This window comes from Nelusetta ayraudi, unplaced genomic scaffold (assembly GCF_046127955.1).
Source record: "Nelusetta ayraudi isolate G7.1 ecotype Tasmania unplaced genomic scaffold, CSIRO-AGI_Nayr_v1 ptg000002l, whole genome shotgun sequence".
NCBI classification, from domain to species: domain Eukaryota; kingdom Metazoa; phylum Chordata; class Actinopteri; order Tetraodontiformes; family Monacanthidae; genus Nelusetta; species Nelusetta ayraudi.
Genome location: NW_027466052.1, coordinates 541,355 through 564,018, shown reverse-complemented (window position 1 = coordinate 564,018; position 22,664 = coordinate 541,355). Strand labels below are relative to the sequence as shown.

At 42.1% G+C, this 22,664-nt stretch overlaps 1 protein-coding gene across 1 annotated transcript in view; it reads right to left on the bottom strand.

Annotated features, from left to right (window-relative positions):
• The window catches only part of ntrk3b (neurotrophic tyrosine kinase, receptor, type 3b), a 201,539-nt gene that overhangs the window by 153,812 nt on the left and 25,063 nt on the right, over window positions 1-22,664 (bottom strand). The window contains exons 2-3 of the mRNA XM_076030768.1: window positions 17,798-17,872; window positions 11,918-11,989 (exon numbers count right to left, since the gene is read on the bottom strand). Of these exons, the coding sequence (XP_075886883.1) occupies window positions 11,918-11,989; window positions 17,798-17,872 (147 nt within the window). The remainder of the gene's footprint in view (window positions 1-11,917; window positions 11,990-17,797; window positions 17,873-22,664) is intronic.

Below are 22,664 nucleotides of genomic sequence, written 5' to 3'. Positions count from 1 at the left end.
CTAAAGCTAAGAGAAACAAAAAAAGAAGAAGAAGAAGAAGAAGACTGGGCGGAAGGAAGATGGAGGAACAAAGCGAATGCCAGGCAGAGCTCAGCCTTTAAAAGACTCAACATGGTGAAAAGCGTCCGATAGGAATTCTCATTAAAGGGTTGAACCCGAAAGAAGCAGGAAAGCCGACCTGGTTTTCAAAGTGACATTTCGCAAAGAAAAAAAATAAAAGGGGAAAAAGACATAGGTGGGAAGATTTTAATGAGAGAGTCTCTTTAGTTCCCTCCCCCAGTGGGGAGTGACCTTTCCAGCTCCCCGGTGACAACGTTCCCTCCAGATTTATTGGGCCTCTCCCTCGGCTGCACCACAAGAAAGAGGAGAGTTGCCTCACCGTCCAGACGCTGACCTTTAATTTGACACGGGGGGGGGGGCGCACAAAGCCTGACCGGTCAGCGGCATCAAACAGACATCTGGACCCAGAAATCAGTTGAAAGCCCAAAGACCACGTGGTTTCATTTCCTTCCTGGTGATTTTGGGTGCAAAATAAACATGTCTGAGACGAATGTCACGGTGCCAGGGCGAAGACGTAGGGTTTTTTTCGTGCCCGGACACAGGGCAGGATCAGAGACGCTAATGGTGAAGCAACACGAACAGTTCCACGCCTGCGGGGCCAGCACTGGGCTCCTGCCACTGGAAAATACGATGATGAGTATTTGAGTTACACGTTCGGATTCGAACAAAAAAGCTCTTCTCCTAATTTACACGTTGTAAAGATTCTAAAAAAACAGCGCATGCAGTCAAAAGTATCCCCAGCTACCGGTTATTGTCTTTACAAAACAACCTGTATCACGTCTGTATATACCAACATGCCAACATGTAGCAGAAAGAAAATTGAGCAGTCTGTACATCTATCTATCTAGCTATCTATCTATATGTCTATATCTGTGTCTATATCTATATGTACATATATAGATACAGATGTATGTATGTATGTATGGTTTTCTTCTCAGGACAAGAAGAAACGTGTGTGTGTGTGTGTGTGTGTGTGTGTGTATACAGTATATCTATATATATATATATATATATAGATATACTGTATGTATGTATGTATGTATGTATGTATGTTTTTCTTCTCAGGACAAGTTTAGTAGAAACCTTATCTTGTAACTTAGTATGACTGAGATTTGTAATGTAACTAATATGATGTAATGGAATGAAAGACTCACACAGAGCAGCCCAGGCATGAATGACAACAGAAACAACACTGACCTATGGACATAAAAAAGTGAGATGGAAATAGACTTGTTGAGACTAAAGCTGAGCCTGACCTCTCACCCTGGTCTACGTTGTACACAGGCCCCTCGTTTGTCCACACAAGGAATTCAAGCTAGACATTAATAATTGGGGATTCATTAAAGATCAGCGTCGCAATCTTTCATTTGGAGAGGCTAAATGTGATACGGTTTCACTGCCACATAGTTCTGTGACACGTGTACACCAAAACAAACAGGACCCTTCGGTGCAGTCAGTGGAAAAACCCATAACAATACAACAAACTCTATAATCCATATGAGGCCATTGCTGTTTTTGGACAATGTGATGAAGCAAGTTCAAATTTTGCAGCAAGCAGAACTTCCTTCTGGTATTTTTTTTTGCACTGCTATGTTTTGTTTTTGTTTTGTTTTTTTTACTATAAATTAAAATTTAGGAATCCAGATTGTATCATCGAGCTGTATTTGTTCACTGCAGACCATGGTGCAGTGACATGGCGTCAGGAGCAGGAATGAGGTTACAATCCCAATGGAGTAGATTCACATGCATTAACATGAAAATTTAATTTGTGAAGTCTAATAAGCTGAAGGTGAGCTAGGGTGACTAAGATAATAGTGAGCTAAAAGGTTTAATTAAACCTTCTATTTTTATGTCTCTCTCAGCCCCCATCAAATGCAGTTTGCCCACGTCAACCTATAACAGTCTGTAATGGCTTTCATACTTGCTGTCTCTCTACGCAGGAAACAAAGAACTCCAGTCACGATAGACTCCTGATGTCCGTCCTCCAGCAACAAAAAGTGACCTGACAACTGATTTGCCAGTGACGACGGACATACAAGTTGTCATGCGATGTCACAGCGACTTATGCCAGAATACAGCAATCGCAGATCAGAATTGAGACCATTTGATGGAATAGCCCAACAGTGTGGCTACATGACTTCCAGTCGCGCAGACACGATCAAGTGGAGCCTTGAAAATTGCACTGAATAAATCCCCCTCATCTGTCTGAGATGAAGCGAAAAGGTCCGAGGGAATCGGAAACCCGGGCGACCTCTCGGCGGGGGGAGTCTGGTTCCGTTCAGGGTCACTGCTCAAGCACTCCGCTTTCAAATCAGGTATTTGCGGATTCTCGCCCTCACCCTGGTCAAGGTGGAAGTGATGCATCCTAAGCTGCAGAGAGGCACCGTGCGGCATTGTTGTGATGTTTCTCCTCTGGCATATTTCCTCTTCCCGTCTCACCAAGCGCGAGAAGGTCAACTGGCCACTTCGCAGAGGCCTGCGAGTGCACGAGCGTGGGAGATTCCTACCTGAGCGAACAATGCTGGGAAAAAAAAAAATGTATTTCTTATCAGATCAGTCTGTGAACTCCAAATCGGAGCTTCTAATTCCAACAAAAAAATCAAAATAAAAAGCAGTTTGGCTATTTATAATCCAGTTTTAATAAAAATTGGCATAGTGTTTTAGACTTAAATGAGCCTGCACTGCCTTTCAGCTTGATTTAAACTGAAACCAATGTGTCGTGAGAGTTAAATTGGACAGAAGGGAGACTCCTGTACTCTTTTAAATTAGATATGTTATTAAAGTTCTCATTAAGATATTTTTTCCATTAACTAGCTAACTAACTTTTTCATTGACTTTGGGGATGCTGAGTCGATCAATCAGATCATGCAGGAGTCAATATGTGTACAGAAGTCCCACCCACTTCCAGGATAACTGAGTGATTTGATCATTATGGTTGGAATGGGGCTTCTGTTTTTTGTTTTTCGCCCCCCACAGGCCAAAAACAGCACTTTCGCAATAGTGACGTCTGTTTGCTTCTTAGCAATTCCAGCAGCCCACTTTGATAATGTATCGTCAATGCTGTGTTGCGCACTGATTTATGTCTTTGAGGCCTTTGCTGTGTATTTTATGCAAACACAAGAGGTGGAAGTTAAACTCCATAGGTGTGAGACAGCAATGCACAGTTTTGGGCAACATAACCCTTGCTAAATGTACTGCACTCTGCTGTATTAAAGCATGAAACTACAAGTATTCAATTTGGAACACCGTAAATGTTGCATTAATATGTCATAATCTAATATATATAATAATATAACATTTTTTACTTATTATACTAACTGCTTTTTGTTGTGTCAAAAAAAAAGCACCTTGACTTACGATCAAAAGTTTTATCTTTTTGTAAAGACACAGACAAAGTGGGTTGGTGATGTCAAGGTCACCAAACACAAGGTTGCCTCTGGTGTCTCTAATGGTCATTTTTTTTTTTTTTTAAGGATATATGTTGGAGGGAGCAACCACGCTGTGCACAGACATCAAGACAGAATAAGATACACACACAAAAGTCCCAATTTGCTGTTACAAATGATCCAATTTGTGGCACTCCGCCTGCTTTATCTCTGACTTTAACTCTGGCCCTCTGCACACAAACGCTAGCCAACCCTGATTTACTGTGGTCATTGGCACAATGATGTAAGATGGTCCGAGCATCACCTTCAGAAGTACCAAGTGTGTGTGTGTGCGTGTGTGTGCTCGCGCCCACTAGTAATCTCAAAGGCCATTCTGAAGGAGACCAAAGCTTTTGTGCGATGGTTGTTATCTAAAGACATGTCATAAGGGCTCTCATCCTTTCACCATCTCACTCAGCAGGTAAGCGCAAAGCTGCCTTTTGCCAATTGCCTGCCACAAACACACCTCATTTAAGAGTCAATTTCTGACACAATGGCCACCATAATTGAGCTGGACTACAAAGGTTTAGAACATCCTGCCATGGCAACACTCGGGGGACTGTTACACCTCCATATTTTCTCCTGGCGAGCCAGCTGAAGGGAACATTGTTGTGAAATGTGCGTTATCATTTATTTCTGTCTCAGTCATCTGCAATGTGGGGCTTTAATCGTCCCGATGAGTGCGGTAAATTGGGTGCCCGGCTTTAAACAAGAATAGATCTGTGCCATATGGTGAGAAAAGTGGGCTGGAGGAAGAAAAATTAAGGCAGCTTTTAGAAATTAGAAAAGATATCTTAAGAGATTCACACTATATGGGAGGGCGGTGAAGGCTCAGTTATATTCAGCTCACCTCAAAACTGAACTGTAGAACGGGAACGCTGAGACTATAGTGAGAGTGACTGGAAATCTTGTCTATCGTTCACCAATCCCAAGCTGAAACATTCTCAGTCAACCTTCGCATTTCCTCACCAATCAGCACCCTTGAAGCCTGTGATGAAACCAGCAAGTGGCTGCCGCAACACCACAGAAGAAGGCGAAGGAAAAAAAAGAGAGGAATTGATGGTACTGATGGTTACTGATGCTACCACAGAGATTAGCATTAGCGTGGATGCTGCAGAGGCCAAAGATTTATCTCAAGTCAAAGCCATTTTCACATTATAAGAGCTTTTCTGGATGAATATTGTATTTGTTTTATTCTCTATAGGCCTTGGAAAAAAACGGCCCTGCGATGAACTGGCGACTTGTCCAGGGTGTCCCCTGCCTTCGCCCTAAGACAGCTGGGATAGGCTCCAGCAGACCCCCGTGACCCTGACCTCGGGACTAAGCGGGTATGGAAAATGGATGGATGGATGGAAAAAACACAAGCATGCATGTACTGTATACTTTTCACAAACAGGGAGCCTCATGCTGGGTAAAATGGCTTAACATCCAATTTCATTTCGTGTTTGAAAAAAAAAGAAAAAAATTCCCCTGAAAGATTTTCTTTTTTCCTCTAGATGTGATATGTGAAATAAATTAAACAAACTTAGTAAATGCTATATTACAGCAAACCAGTTTGGCTTTCAACACTTTGGTAAAAATAAATAATGATCCGTCTCAATACGAAACATTATCAGAACTTGCAGTACAAAGCGACTAAAAGGATATATATATATATATATATATATATATATATATATATATATATATGTATATATATATATATATATATACATATATATATATATGTATATATATATATATGTATATATATATATATATGTATATATATATATATATTTATATATATATATATATTTATATATATATATATATATATATATATATATATATATATATATATATATATATATATATGTATATATATGTATATATATATATATTTAAAAGACAAAATAATCATAACCCCATTAATAAACAGTTGATAGATCCTACAGAGGCCCCACAGACAACAAACAGCTTGTACTGGGAATCACAGCCGTCAATTGTCTCTGTCTGTTGGTGTAAAATTAAATCGCCAGACTCCCAAAGCAGACACATTCCTCTGATGTGCGATATCTGAGTGCTTCCCCACACGTGTAAATAAAGCATTTGTTGGGGGGAGGGTGGTCCAAATGCAATTTGATTGGGTGGTAGTGGAAGGGGGATTTGGGGGCGCAGTCCAGGGAGCAGAGGCTGGACGTGCACTAGATGAAATATGAAGCGGCAAACCACACTTGTTTACCCGCCTCAACACTGCGCCGTCCGCCGGTGCACCCGGAGACCCGGCTGGCACAGAGCGCGCTTATTTTTCTGCAAAGACAGTGCAAATTATTACTGATTGTTTCTTTAATGCCCCTTTATGGTACTTATGGGGTCGGGGGGCTGTTTCATCAGTTTCTCCAGCCACAGCAATTGGTGTGATGGGATTTTGCTGCTGAGTCACTGGTCACCGCGGAGAAAAGTAATATGATTACTTGATGAGTGGCCTTTTAGAGGGGGACGTCCCACGGGGGACATTTTTGAAGTAGAGACGAGGCTTTATAGAGATATTAAATTACTGGCCAACGACTCACACCCTTGGATTAAAGATGCACACTTTGTAGATTATGCAGCTCTGGGTCCAATCAGTGATAAAACAAAAATATATAAAGATGGTGGGATCATAGTGCTGGTATCAGTTAATCTACTGAACATTTTTTATTTGGAAATTCAATTAACGACGGTCGTTTCCAAACGCACCCTGTTTATGTGTCTGTGTGATTCCAGGGATCGAAGTAAAACTCAACACTTGAAATCAAAATTGCGGCAATTTGTTGCAGCCGTTATTAAAGAAATACGTTTTGTGACAAGGTGCCACAATAAAGATCTTCACTCTCTCGCAGGCGCAGTAGTAGCTTTGCGATCATAAAGGCATTTAATGTGGAATGGATAGATATTGCATTTCAATGGGTTTTTACGTGACATTTTATGGCCTTGTGATTTGTGGCGCTGTCTTCCACTGACCGAGGAAACCAAAGAGACAATAAAGTGCCATATTTATACAATATAACCAAAAATGATAAGTGAGCTCTATCGTCTAGACACATAGTTGGTCACAGCCAAGGTAAAGTCATATCTGTGATGTTTTCACATCAGGCAGGTAAAATATGGACAAACTCTATTGCCAATGTGGCCTCAGCTTGTTGTACGAACCCTGATTTCATCACAAGACTATCATCAGCTAGAGTGTTCAAAAATAAATTGCCTGATTTCCTGTTTTACAACTTTGAACTTGCATTAATTCAAAGTGTTGCTCCAATATTTGTATCACAAGTGTATGTTTAATTCTGGAAAGCTAATCACACTCCAGGGCGCCACGGTGCTGTTTATATTTACCTTCATGTCGCTCAGTTGGAACGCTCGGCCTGAGCCATCTTGGCAGGGGGGAAAAAAGGGAGGTTTCTCTGTGTCTTGCTCAAGGACGCATCAAACAGACTACATGATTTTGCAGCACACTGGCTGCTACGCTAACTCTCTGCACATCTTTCACGCTCTAATATCATGATGTTCGCAATAAAGTGATCAAAGATAAGGGTGTAGTGAGGTTGCTTTGTGCTGCAGTAAATAGCAGAAGACTCCACGCAGATCCTGCAGTCTGACAATGTTGCTCCAATGACGGGAAGTAAGGTCACAAGCACAATATGTTGAAGAAACGCTGTGCACAACTTAAAAACGAAAGTTCTGAAATCTATTTTCCATTTCCACTTTCCCGGTTTTAAGACGCTGGCAAGCAGACTAATTTATTGTGACAAAGAGACAAAAGAAGAAGATGTTGGAGCAAGGTAAAGAGACGGAAGACAAGCACAAGAAATGGTGCTCGGCAGGCAACCGGAATTAGACATCTTGTTAGCGCTGGGAACGTAATAAAGCAGCCAAGTGGTCTTTAAAAAGCATACACGGCTCCTAGAGTGCTAAGAGATGGTATTTTGCAGACCGTGGTTGTAATTATTAGTTATTCGAGTTCTTGCTGTGTTTATATGGTCTCCAACCAGGCTGCCCATTTCTCTCCACACAACTACTGACTGGACTGTTCTCTGCCAACACTGTGGTTGTGCGTGAAAATCCCAGGAGATATGCAGTAGGGGTGGGAGAAAAAAATAGATTCACATAAGTATCGCGATTTTTTTGTTCTACGATTTTTAAATCAAGTTTTTTGGTTCAAAAATGATTTATTTATTTTTTGTTCAAATTCAAATGCTTCATTTTAGTCTGTTGAGCCGGATTGGAAAAAGTCACCACTTTTCTCCAGCACAGGGGCAAAAAGTTGTTTGTTTTTTTAACTGTGCTTCGCAACATGCCTTTCACAATCATAACCATTCAGCTGTTTCACCGGTGTTTAAAAAGCAGACTAAAAAAATCGAGAAAATTGGCAATATCGTAGAATCGCATTTTAAATCGAATCGGCATCCAAAAAAAAAAAAAAGAAATCATAGAAGAACCTTAATCAGGAGAAAAGCATATGATCGAAGCCCTAATATACAGGTTGTGAAATACTTGGAAACATCCAGTGTTCGTCACGTTCACAGTCACACCCTTTCTAACTGCTATGGTGCTCAGTTAGATCGAAAGTCGTCTTCACCACTTCTACGTGGCTAAATGCAATGAGTTGCCGCCATGTCAATGGCTGAGCAGCAATTTTTCTCAGCAAGCAACATAACATTTTAAGCAAATGCCTCAATGTGACAGTTCACCAAGCCCGACTGACTCTGTCCATTTCAGCCCAGGGCTTGACTTGCTCTGGTCAAGTCTATTCTTTTGTTCAAACATTCCTCGAGCGTTCGGCGTCAGTGTGGTTGTTCCACTGCTTCCGTTCGACCCTCATTCCTCACCACAAATATCTAACATGGTTGATATTTGCAATGCCATGTAAGGCTACTGAGAGAGGTCTCACACTAATCAAAGAGAAAAGGCAGTCTGGAAAGAGTCAACAGTCAGACTTTTTTTTTTTGTTTCTTTGGTTCTTCCGCTGAGCATTGCCTCATTTTAAGGGTCAAAACAGGCCAACAAAACAATAACTTAGAAGAAAGGTTTTCAATTAGTTTGACATATGAAACAGAGAAAAATGCTTTTAAATGTGTTATATTAGAAGCATATCAGGACTAACATAAAAATATATATTTAGTTTGTTTGTTTGTTTTTTTTCCTAAAAAAACACCAACACATTCTAACCGGGCTGACAAGGATAAGAGCAGAACATGACTCGCTGATCCGCCTGCTGTGAGAAAGAACTGGTCCAATTAGCGCCTCTGTGTAAATAGCAGATGATGTTTGTAAGACTGTGAGGCAGTAAAACTTCTCTCATTTCCTCCCAACTCTGACTGGATTCCATTGCGCTAAAGGTTAAAAACCAAGACAGGTACTTGCAGAAATGTCAAGCAGGAGATGATCACAAGCAGCAGATGTCAGTTTTCACAACACGGTGTAAACAGGAAGTTACAAGGCAAATTCGAACAGTCTGGGAGCACACAGGACCTGTTTAAATTATTGTTAGTGCCCAAATGGCACTCCTAAATGTTAACTGCAGACAAAGATTTACCACTTATGATTTGCTCACAATATTCAAGGAATTTTTTTCCCAATCATCCCAGCTTGCTAAAAAAATATAAAAAGCTACCTTTTTTTTTTTGGCATATTTTTTAGCATAGCTTTTTTCCTGGTAAGGTGTTTGACAGTTCTGTTTGAATGCCATGAGATGTTTTGGTGTTGAATTAATGTCTATAATGATCCATAAAGCGCATCATGCTAAAGGGTTGACACTGAATAAATTGATAAAAAGGGGTTTAAATGGCCAGTGCGTGAGATCTGGTGGCATGTCATGATCAGATAGCATATTACAAACAATGTTAATGTCTCACACCAGCTATGATGTCAGGGTAACATCAAGACGCCCTGTGCACATCTATTTTCTCTTATGACTCATTTTGTGAAAAAAAAACAAAAAAAAAAAAACAAACACTTATTTTCAGTGACGTGCAATTAAAAATACAAAAATGTGTTTTCTATTCAATTTCATGCCAATAAGTCCCTGTAAAAATGACACAATGGGCCTTTAAAGGTGACAGGCACCTAATGTGCTAGTATTGATTTACAAGACCCGCTGCCATGCTATGTTAACCTCAAAAATGAATACAAAGATGTTAGCCAACACACGTTTCTGTGTGTTCTGTTGGCTGGAACCTTAAAGATGGTTGAGCACAGGACGCAGCGTGATAATAATTCATTACTGCCTGAATTGGCTCAACGTGGGTAAAGAATGTCTGTTACAGTAGCCGTCTTGTGGTCTGGATGGGCCCATTAAGCACATCGATTTAGACAGTGGACCAATAGTCTGAGTGGAACTGTACAGGCGGCCATTAAGCAGCAAGGATCGGGCTCCAAATGGTAACACTACCAAAGCAGACTATGAGCCAAGACCTAGATTTGATTAAATTCATGTATAACCTGCTGCTTAGCTTGCATGGAATAGAATTAACCAAAACACGACAGAATGTCACTCTACAAATCTCTGCTACATACCAAAATGTGAGAATGGACTGGATAAGTCTTGCTGCACCATAAACCATAACAACTCGTGTTTGTTAGGAGGGATTATTTATCCTCCATACCAGACACTATCTTGTGGTATTTATCCAAGATAAGAATCTCTTTTGCTCCTTAATCTGAGGTTTTTAGAAGGTTCAAGAACAAGAGGAAGAAGTGACATTACAATTGCTGAGCCAAGACAAGCATTTCTTTTTATTTGGAAAAATCATTGTGCTAAAAACAATTTTTTTCCTGGCACCAAGCTCGGTGGCGATCATCTTTTAGAGGTTTCGCATTCTGAACATTTTAAACTGATCGGTCAAGCACATTTTCTTATACTTGATGCTAATCAGTGGGGTTTAACTACTCAAAATGATGGTAGTCACAGGATTTTACATTACTTTGGCGAGTCAGAAGAGTTGCAATAGAAACAATATGAACCTGATATAGTACCAGGGCACCAATGCTCTTCAAACAAAATCAGGAAAGTTCATTTTCTTTATCCGCTTCCATTCTGTGATGTGTTTGTCGTTAAGAAACAGGCCAGCGCCACAGTGGACAACTGCATGCTTGGGGTTGCTCCACGAAAGGAGCCACGGGTTGAGTGTCCGGCGGCTCTTGCTCTGCGCGGTCGTGTCTGACACGTATATCAATGAGGTTGGCCTTCTGCAGGCTGAGTGCAGGCACATAATTCATTGGCTGTGACATCATCTCTGGTTGTCACCTAGCAACCATCCATTTACATTAAGGAGACAACGAAAGAGGGCTGTCATGGACATGTGTGGGCAGGGTCCTTTACTGATTACAGTGCAGACAGACGGATTGGAATGTTTGAAAGGCGAACGTGCGTGGTCAAAGTTTGATCATGTGATTAGTGGCACAGAATAACTGGACTGTCAAGCCCACCGTGGCAGCACAGTGGACGCATAAGCAGGTTTGTCATCACAAAACAAATATATATATATACAGTCCATTGACACGTCTAAGTTTCTTGTATCAGAGGTAGCATTAAATGAGCTTGTGTGCTATTCAATTCATTGTCTGGTTTCAAAAACATTATTTGGGGATCTTCTGCCATTTTTAATTCAAAGCTGATGAGCCCGATTAGTTCCACCAATCCTCTGAATAGATAAAGGGTCTGCACGAGGTCCACAAACACACACACACACATTCAGCTCAGACCACAACTTATTAGAAGATGCGTTTCTAGAATTAAGACTACTACTCCTTGTGCTCTTCTGCTTGCTGTTGTTTCTCTAACACACACACACACACACACACACACACACACACACACACACACACACACACAGGAAGATATACATATCTAAGGGGCGTGATCTAATACACAAAAATACAGAGAGATCAAACTATCTCTGATCTGACAACGGAAATTGCAGTTAAAATTGGGTTGAGGTGACGGTCGGTGACAGAGTTCCTTGCTGTGTTTGCTGGTGAATTACAGGCTGTCATACGGGGCGACATGTCCACCTTTGTTAAAGAAATTACCTTGTCCTCCGCCCGGCCCTCTGCAGCTCGGCCTCCCAGCTCAAATTGTCCATTTGACGAGTGCAGACTAAATGGAAGTGCGTCTTCGGCATGTTGCTCTGCCGCAGCACAAAGAGCAGGGCCAGATTGGAATCCAATTATCCAAGGCAAATAATGGATGTCTCGTTTAAGGCGCGCTGCGCTTACAACAGTAATGGCGGGGCCACAGTTTCCCCAAAGCCAGTCCCTATCAACTGCATCATCCTCTGCCTGCCTCTCTTATTCATCTCAGGTCACATAGGGGAAAAAAAAAACAAACGTTCATCACCGCGCATCGCAAAGGAAAAAAGGGCTCTGAAAGCACAGGAAGTGTGTTTGTCAAAGATGGAATATTTACTCACATGTAGCGTAGGTGTGGGTTCTGAGCAAACGCTCGCGACTGGATCGACTTCAGGTTGGAATTCATGATCGTTCTGAAATGAAAAAAAGGGGGGGGTGGGGGGGGGGGGGGAGTCACGCAGATGCATCTGTGAAGAGCAATGTCACATTTCCTGCAAGAAAAGCCTTACAAATGCATGCTTATGGTTTGTATTTTAAAAATAAAAACATTTAGGAAAAGGCTAAATATAAACCGATTTGAACCCTGCACATTGGTGGAGGAAATAACTCGCGGCTGGTGCACGTCGAGACGTTTTCCAGCCTCATTTGTTACAGTCCACTGTGACGAATCGCACCCGCTCCTTGTCTCTTCCAATTACTGTAACTTCATTGTGCATGTGTACACCCTGCAGAGACGACGCGCAAGTGGAGATTGGCTTTGAACTCCCATTTGATAAAAAGGTATTGCATTGGGCTTTTAGGGTCTGTGCGGCAATGGGAGTGAAACCGTCTGATTAAAAAGCGTGCACTCCAAGACGTGCACTCCAACACACCCAACGTGTTTGGGGTGGGAAAAAAAAAAGAAGTGAAGCATTGAAATTAAACTAATCCTCGTTTCGTCAGGGGGCTCCTGCTGGAATCCTCTCACACAGTTGTGGAATTCCCGGCCTCACAGTTAAAGGAGACATTGTGCTATGCTAAAATGGTAATGCCTTCTAATCTTGTAATCACAGATGTCCCTCTTTGCAAAAAAAAAAAAACGAAACAAAATAAATTTACTGAAATCACAAGTGACCGCGTGGCAACATGCAGGCTGCTGATTATGCAAAGCTGTATTGGTGTCAATAACCTTTCAGAAGTCTGATTAGAGGCGGTTGCAGCATATTGAAGATGCTTTTCATCAATATCTTGCCGACATGGTCACATGAAGCTTGTAAATGACCTTGTGAGCTCATGACAAGGTTCCCTGAATATTATTTGGACTCTCTAAATTAAAAACAGCATATGGTACCATTGGTGACAGTTTCCTTTTTTTCTTTTTTTTTTCTAATTTGGAAAAAAACAAGCAAAATGTGTTGACATGTACAGTGGTGGAAAAAAGTTTAAGGACATCTTAAGCATCTTAGGTCTCCAAGTGCAGTTTATCTCAGTGCAATCTGTAACATTTACGCACATGCTGCTCATCCATCCACCTCAGAAGTGGATTTTTAAGCAAGATAATGCCCATTGCAATGAACCAAAGGTACAATAACAACACATTTTCCATTTGTTTGTGTAACCTTTAGACCTTTAGACTAAAAAAAACCCCACAAAAAATACCTCTTGCAAATATTCAATGACAATAACTGGGATTGAGTAAAATTTTAGGGGTACCTGGAAACTTTTTTTTATCACTGTGATAAAAAAAAAACAACAGCAATAGACTGGAAACGACATCATTTTTTATTTTATTTTCCAAAACATTTTAGCAGCCACTGTATTGATTTCCTCATCGCTAGATAAATGCAGTTCCTCCCCTTGTGCCTGGGAGCTGTAGCGGCTGTTTGAAAGGCTCTTGCTCTTCCATGGGCGACATGTTTCTTTATCTCTATGAAAACGCTTTGTGACTTGATCCCACCAGTGCTTTGCCGCTGTTGCTGAAAATGCTCGCCAGCGACAATATATTATTTTCAATGAATAGCTGAACAGAGACCCTGATAAAACATACTCCCTGCGCACATGTTGTATGTTTGTCTCTCAGTTTTCAGTTTTAATAAATAGAGCCTATTTTTTGTTTAAAAAAGCAGCAGCATGAAGTCTATATATACGTCAATGCTATATTTTCAAGGGTAAACATGCAATTTTAATCAATGTCAGATGTAAGGTAATGATAAACTGCGGTTCTAGTGGTGTTATTTATTTTCGAGTAGAGCATCACGTCACATGGCCCTCACTGCCTGTTGATATTGAACCGTTCCGATCCTTTTAGTAACGAAGAATGGGTGAGCGTGTGTTAGTGCATGTGTGAACCTCTTCCTCCTCCTGCCCACCAGAACAGTCGCTTTACCACTGCTATTAATTGGCAAACACGCGACAACTTCAGAAAATATACTTTGGGCGCAGAGGGCCCAGGCGGGCTTCGAACCCCAGACTCCCGGGTAACAGCCATGCGCGCTTAACCATTCGACTAAAGGGACATCCCTTTGGCCAAGTAGCCAGGGCGCATGATCAATCGGCATTGTGACAGGACCGCCACTGTCACACTTTGGAGAAATGTCTCAGCAAAAAAATGATGCTGGACGTAACCAATATATAAGCCTGATTTTCTTTCCTTACCAGAAATGTCAAAATGTCGTGTTTCCAAGGGGACCACTATCAGTGACGGACCTGCGCCTAACACTCTAAATAACGCCAAACCGCATAAATGGTTTAGTTTCATTTTAAGCATTTGGCTGAATTAAATCAAGCAATGTGTTGGAGGAGGCAGGTTTCCTTGGAGACATCACACGGTAACAAAGTTCGGATATCACTCAAGATTATGCGTGTTCGCACAGTGGGAGTTTTTGCTGCATCACATAAGGCTCCTAATAAGGCGAACTGCAGAAATGCATTGTTGGAGGACACGGGGAAGAGATGAAGAGCACGAAGGGGAGCGACAGATGTGTTTTGGCAGGAGACCAATGCCATGTTTTCCTATGTCTGACCCGCAGGGGGTGCTGTGTTAATGGCTATGGTAACCTTTTTCTTCTGCATCTTCTCCATCTGAAAGTCACTGGACGTAAAGACCAATTCTAAAGTGTAATGGGTGAAAAGGTAACAAAAGTAAACAATATAAATGGACTTGACCTCAGGAAACTGTGTGGCTGACGATTGCGACAAAGCTTCAGCCTTCAATAATCGGGCATTTAAATCATCTTTTGCCATGTGTGAAATATAAGATGTCTGTGAGTGTCTGGTAATAATATATTGATGATCATTTCTTTTTCTTTGTAGACCATTTTAGTTCAGGCAGTTCACATGGCAAAAATAAATAAATAAATGAAACAAGAGAAAATGGCTATTTGGCATTTGGGGGATCTGGACTTCTGGGAAGGGAAGAATTCAACTGATCCCCCAACTGATGTTGAAATATTTAGATTACACATCCATGATACATATCCTGCATAGCCCAGACTGGAATAAAGGCAGAATTATTTCCATTAGAGTGAATAAAACATCCCGTCTGAGCTCTTAAGAGATGCAGCATCGTGACCCGTGGCGTGACATTCTGTCCTCGAGTGCGGAGTGAGAATCTGCACTCATCAGTTCCGCTTCGGTTCATGCATAAGTGGCGTCACGGACACAGACACCAGCTTCCTTCCTGATGAATCTTCAACTCTAGATCATGCTCCACATTTTCTGAGGCTAAACGTACATTTGGTTTGATCGGCTGCCTTTGGTCTTTCCTGTCAAATAATTACAGTTTTTAGTTTCGTTTCTTTTTTTGTCACCAGTGAATATATCTTCAATATCAGCTTCAAAAACAGTACTGCATCAACTGAAAATAATATCACTCATCTTTAAAGGAATTAATAAGGGACTTGTTTTTTTCATCAACACAAGTCAAGGAGAAAAAGCCGGTCAAAGCTCTCGTTTAAAGTGCGTTCTTAGTGCAGGTAAAGACTCCATTCTCCTCAATCCATTTCAGATGCCTCTCATCTAATTATAAGTCCCTGAACCTGTCTGTCTGTATATTATTTTTTTTTCTCACTTTCTCCTTAAATTAAGAAAAGCAAAAAGTCAAGGCTGCATCCAGACTTGCGTGCGTGAGCTGAGAACGCGGGGTGACATCTGGTCGTATTGTTGCTTGGAAATGTGTTTCCCCTTCCATGTCAGCCATATGATTGTGTGACAAATAAGGGCAACTGACTCTGCATTTCATAGGATTATACTGCATAACTCCATAAACTCATTTCCACATAACTTATTCTCTCTGAATGGTTAAATCTGTCTGGAATGGAATGGGAAATGGAAAACATTTCTAGCTTAGAAAAGTCCATATTTCAGAGCTTACGCCAACATATGAGCGGAGACGTGAGCAGACATACTATTAAAACACCCAACTGGGAAATTGATTGTGTTTTCTTTCTCTCGAGATGTACTTGGCTGTTGCGTAACACCTTCAATGAGTCAGTGATTACTGCGCGCTCTCTCATTTTCATTCCAATTAATATGAATGAGGCAGCATGTAAAATACGGTGATGTAACCTGTCCGGGAGAGACGCTTGTCCGACTCGTCCCGCCCTGCTTGTTTCTGAAGAGCCCTGCAAGGCATCGTTCAGAAGGTAACAGCGCTTTCCCGCCAAGGCCCGGCTGCAGAGGAGCAGGCATCCCCAGACGGTGCAACAGGAGAGAGGGGGCGGTAATGAGAAAAATGCTAATTTAGCAGTGGAGATATTGCACTTGGCCTCCCTGATGAGGGATCAAGGGGATCAGGGGGAGAGGCCGGCTCTGACTTTGGAGGGCAACGGCTATCTGTTGAGAGGGAGCAAGATAGCGGGGCGGGGGAGACGCGAAACAGGACGAGCAGGACGAGGAGGAGGAGGAGGAGGAGGAGGAGGAGGAGGAGGAGGAGGAGAGTCGGCCGGGGACGAACGCAAAGGGTTGCCTCACGGCGCAGCGTGGCGAAGGAGGAAAAGAGTGTAACATTGGTTTAAGGAGTGAGGAGATGGAAGGTGGGGGGGGGGGGGGGGATTCGCAACACAACAGCAGGGATTCTTAATTCAATTTTCCCTGCTGCTTTGTAGCGTTATTTGATCAGCGGCTACGCAAAGCGAAGAAGGGGTTGTTCCACTGGGGTGTGACTGTCGAGAATTAAAAGCTTGTTTAAACCTCGGCCTTGCGTTAAGGTTTGGAATGGCACCTTTAGCCCCTGCCGCCGCGCCAACGCGGTCAGGCGCCTCCTCAGGGGATCGCAGCGGATGGGATTCGTACGCGAGCGAATGTTGCCGCGAAAGGAGCAGTTCGCCGTCCGCCGCTTAACCCGGAGTGGATGGAGACATTTTGTAATAGATGTAACCCTTCAGGTGTTTCACAGAGTGAAACAAAAACACTGAGCAGGAGCTTATTTGTGGTCCAGTTTTCAAATAAACACAGGACAAAGACATACGATGTGATGCTGTATGTCTCCACTGTGTTTGCGTGGTGTTGTCCAAGTGTTTGGAAGTTGCAGCTCGATTTGTCAGCTGGTCTCAAAAAGGGCATTTTCAAATTCAGTTTTGCTCCCTTTACACCCTCCTTGCTGTCTCGATCTGTTTGTTGCTTGTTTGTTTTGTTTTGACTGATATTGTTGTTACTCATTTGCTGGGCGCTACAGTAACACAGACCGGGAGGGAAAGAAGATTCATGCGCCAAGGAGAACCTGCTCCTCCGAAGAGCAGAAGAACAACACAGACAGAGGGCGCTCTCTCTCTCTCTCTCTCTCTCTGAGTTCACTCTGTGCTCTAGATTCATGATAGCTCTGCAAATAGCTATCAACATTTCTCACAAGATGAGCTGCTAATTGCAGGAGCCCCTCCATCTTTCTATCAATCTGTCTATCCCCCCAAAAAAAATCCAGTGTAGCTTCTTAGCCTGGAGACACGTTCTCACGATTGCAGAGTTTGTTTGTCTCCCTAACTTTAGCCTCGTTTTTGTTGACGTTCCAGACAAATTGCATACATGTACATAATTTTACATGCATATATACACTTTTTTTTTTCTTTTTTGTGTTTTGTGGCTAACGAACCATTTGTGTTGTGAGCTCAGATGAGAAAACAGAGTCCAAACAACAACGATGTACTTTAGGATCCAAGGCCTTTTTTCTTTTCTTTTTTTTTTTTAACAGCGTTGCATTTTGCTTGTCTCTCATCATTTGCCCTCTTGATAAAAGCATGGATACTCACAGTCTCTGCAGTCCGGTGTACAGCCCCATATCGACGTCCCTCAGAGTTTGCAGGTCCGACCAGTTTTCTATGTGTCTGCAAACACACACAGAGACACAGAGGTGGTTAGTATACATGAATTAAGTGCTCATCTGAGGCCAACCTGGGAGATTCAGATTGTAAACCGCCCCCCCCCCCCCCCCCCCCCATACTCTCCCCGGGTCTCATGGTGCCGCGAGTTGTCAGAGATTTGGAAAGCACATGAAATGTAATTATTGGAACATTTTTACATAATTTTTTTTTATTTTTAAACCAAGCCTTACTGCACTCTGATGGGAGTCCCTAAAGCCTGTTCTATATGAGGAGGAGTGCGAGAAGGGAGCGACTAAATGGAGCGCTGGAGCGGACTTTACTACCACTAGGCACTCAAGGGAAAGTCTTTCCCTGTGATGGGACAAAAATAAAATAAATTTAAGTGAGGCTGGCACCTTGCGAGAGCAAAGGAGAAAGAGCCTCTGTGACTAATTTGTTTGGAAATGAAAGAGGCGACACACACAGTATGGGGCGGTGATGAGTAGACAGACGGAGTGGCATCAACATCATTGATTTTGCTCCGGAGAGAGGATATTGTAACCCGACACGACGGGGAACTTATTTCTTAGTGTCGAACTCCAGTGGCAGCGCAGCTCCAGCGAGTTCAGGCTCCTTAAAATGGAAACAACTGATTTTGTTTCTTCACCCCCCCCCCCCCCCACACACGCCCCCGTTCTATATGCTTTTGAACTGCAACTTGATTGGCGCGAGTCGTGTGGTTTTATGTGTCTAATCCAACACATGGAGTGTCTGATGCAGTCTCGTTAATAGCGGCACTCTGCAGGGGGCCTCGCCCGCTTTGGTGCGCAGACACACAGGAGGAACCCTGCTGCTTTGTTGCCGCTAATTTGGTGGCTGATTCTGCCGCGGTTATAATTTGTTTTATTAATTTGGTATTTTAAAGGAAGTCACTGTGAACTGTGAACGGTAAAATGAAATACGTTAGTTCACCAGGGTCGAGGAAGTGGTGTGAGAGCGGGCAAGTGGCCGTCTGTTTTTGTTTGTTTGATTTTTTTTTTCCCCAATGGCAAGAACTGATCATTTAGAAAGCCAATATATAACATCAATATCCCCAATATTGTATCTTCTCTTTGGCATTTCATTTAGGGGAAATTGGAAATAATTTTATCTTAAAATCTATCTTGACAGTACTGTTTGGCATCTTTTCAGTAAACACACTTGCAGAAATTAGGTCTATCTTTGTATTCATCGATTTATTTTGATAGTCTTGCCTCACCAGCAGGAATGAGCCGATTGCTTATTTTACGAAAATGCCATAAAATGTCCCGATTGATTATTCAATCTAGAGTACTGCCTTCATCAAAATTCGGGACACCGGAGGTGTATTTCTTATTATTTTATTCTCAATATTTCCCATCAGAAATAAAAAAAAGAGATTGAACTTGTTTCCCCACCACAAGCCTGCTTTTGCCAAAATAGTGACAAACGAGGGAGAGCAAAAATAATTTTCAGACCGGTCTCCAGCTGTGTTTTTCCATCGATTCTACTCCAGTCAATTCAATTCACGCCAAACATTAACCTGCTTACGCTGCCAGTAATTGGAATCAGTAATGGGAGGGAAGAGGTTCACTTCAGCAGATGACGGAAATGTATCGTGGCAACAATCTAAGTACCATCTTTGCAGTCAACTTTCAGCTGTTCAAGTCCCAAGTTTCTGCTACACTGCCTCTGTTGGCTGGGAGCTTCAGTGCTGGGACGACAACAGCAGAGCAATAGGAAATGAATTGAATCAAAGCTTTTGTTTGTTCTTTCTGTGGTATTTGTTCAATCTTTTGAATACAAAAGAAAATTGAAAGAATGTTTTCTTTTTTTATATATAAACTTGGCCAATCATTTGTTCACAGCTCCACCACAACACACACACACACACAATGGAAAGGTAGGATAGAGGATGGACACCTGAATATTTTAAAAATGGAATTCAGGAAGTAGTGTAAAAATAAATTGTAGTCCTTTTCTCTCTCATCTTGAACGTACGTCACTGCACCTGAACGCCCACCACCGACATGCACGTGCACGCGGTAAACAGGCAGTTACCGTGGCAACAATGACTACTTCAGATTGAAGGCTGACAGAAAACAGTGCGAGTGTTGGACACAGGCCCGAGTCAATAACGTCTCTCTTGGATTTATCGGATTCGAACAGTAAAATAGCCGTCCCAAGTCCCACTGTTAAAATAGAAGAGCTGACCACAAGTGTTGCCGGCTGAATAAATAAATGAAACGTGTCAGCTGTTTCCTGCCAACATGGCCAGCGTTAAGATTAGTGCTGACGAGCTGAAGGCTGACGATTGTGAGGCAGAAAGCTGAGTCATTGGCTTGTCCAGACCTGACAGATTCCCTATCAAGCTTTTCCACAGCAGCACTGACAGCCACTAAAGAGAGGGGAGAGGGCAGCTCCTGACCAAATAAGGATCGCAGCAGGATCTCGTGTAATAGGATGATATCTGAGTCTTCCTAAAGATCAGAGACACGACCGAGGAGTGAGTGATAAAGATGATACAAGGAAACTGTCAGCCCATGAAATCTCTGCAAAGTTCCATCAAATAAACTTTCGAAAATCCACTTAAGAAATGGCAATGATACAAATGTGAGTGGCACGCTTTAGTGATTTGATGCAACCTAATGAGGCTACATAAAGTGTATATCACAGGAGGGCTCCATATTTTTCCCATAGGAAGCTAAGGTGAACAAAACCAGCACAACAATGGAGGAAGGAGTTCAGAAATGACTCTCAAGCAGTTTTTATTCATTTTTGTTTTAGTGATTGAGGTCAACGAGCACTCGAGCGGCCTCATCCGTCCAAAAAGATCTGGTAATGCTAATGACCATGCCTCCCCGCTTGTTGTGGAAAAAGCACAGGGTTCGGTCCTGCAGGGTGTTGGCTAGATCAGAGTTTGTTCAAAAAACCGACCCCCATGACACATTCTGTGTTTTGCTTAAAAAACACTAGAACCACCTCAACAATGTCTTACAAAATTGCAAATTAGAGGAAATTATTTTGAATTATGCACTTTGCTTCAGGTTTGTAATGCAAATTTCTTCTTCGTGTGCGTTACACGGCTTCAGCACATAACTGAAAATACATTAAAGGCAATATATTACGCAAAGGTCACTTCCTGCTCGTCCATTTTCTTTCTCCTTGTTTTGTGTGCTTAAATGTTCTGAAAATCAGCCCGTCGCAGGTAGCGAAAAGCCTGCGTTTCTGAAGAAGCTTGTTAGCAGAGGGCTTGTTGTGCAACCACTGGACTACACTGGAGTCAGGATCAAGAGCGCAATAGAGCTCTACATGCATTGGTCGCTGGTTCAAAGGCCCAGCAATGAGTCTCAGTCTCAGTTCAGGCAGACTCAGTTCATTTGTCTGCCATTAGAGATTGTTTGCGTCTGATATTTTGGGACTGTCAAATGGCAGTAAAAACACAGAGGACAATAGCAATATTCATTCATATCTGGTCTCTACCTGTTCATGCTGATGCCTTATTCGCTATGATGAAATGAAAAAGGTTTGATACAGCTTCCACTTCCCCCTATTTTCCCTTCTCTTTTTGAGTTCATGGTTATTTTGAACTCCAACATCATGCGGGAATGTGTTGTCTGCCTTCACACCTCTGGTAAATGTGACAATTGGATTCACACATGCAAATTAAAGCAGGCGCTGATACATAAAAAACACATGTCAAAGAAAACAAAAAAAAAAACGATCACGTTTCGACACTTACATAGAATCATTCTGTCATTGGGGGTATTTTTAACCTTGTGCAGACACATCAAAAAGAGAGAGCCATTCTTGAAAAATTCCAGATCATCTCTGTAATAAATATAGCAGTATTACCGAGCACTTAGACATGGAGACTTTGTTCAGGATGACACAACAAAAATGACTCGGTGGAAAGTGGTTCTTGTCACACTAAAATTAGTGGAGCTGCACTTTACCAGCCAACAGTGGCCATGAAGCCTGACCTCACTCCTTCGATTGACGCCAAAATGACGTCCTTTTCCCATTTACTCCAAATTCAACAATTTAGACAAGCACATGTTTACAGTGAGGCAATACAGCATATAAAGCATTATTTTTTTCCCCCAAAAGTTATCATGTTAAAAAAAAAAAGGCTAAAAAAAAAAGGTGTTTTTATTCAGCCATGCTCAGTCAAACCTGCCACTTGATTGCAGTTTCTGTCTGCAGCAGCAGGGAATTCAGCCTCCACTGTCATTAAATATGCAAGGCCAGCTTTCCTTTGCAGAGTCTACTTTCAACACTGTTGCACACAAAAGTGGGATAAAGGATGCAATACTGTACGGTGGGTAGGGGGTGAAAAAAACAAACACATTAATCTGAACACAAAATGATTATTTGCAGCGCTGCTTTCTGCTCCATGAAATCGACTTGCATGCATCTGTCATCTTATTACTTTTGTCCTCCCTCCCCCCCTTTTTTTTTTTTTTTTTTAAATTCCAAGCAGGAGTCAGCAAACAGCACAGATGAAGGAGGCAACACCTCCCAGCGGAGCCTTGCTTCAAACCCTCAGATTGTCCACGGCACGCTAAATATGCATGTGGATTATGGTGCAGTGAAAAGATGGGTATGAATAACAAGAGATACTGTGATAATGCGGTGGGACATTGAGCCGCTGTTCTGTTATCACTCCATCTTCCGAGCACATGCGAATGAAAAAGGCACCAAAATAAAATCACCCCCCTCTGGTAAAAAAAAAAAAAAGAAAAAAAAGTGGTGGCCGTGCGGCTACTTTCATCTACAATTTAAATGAATCAGGCAG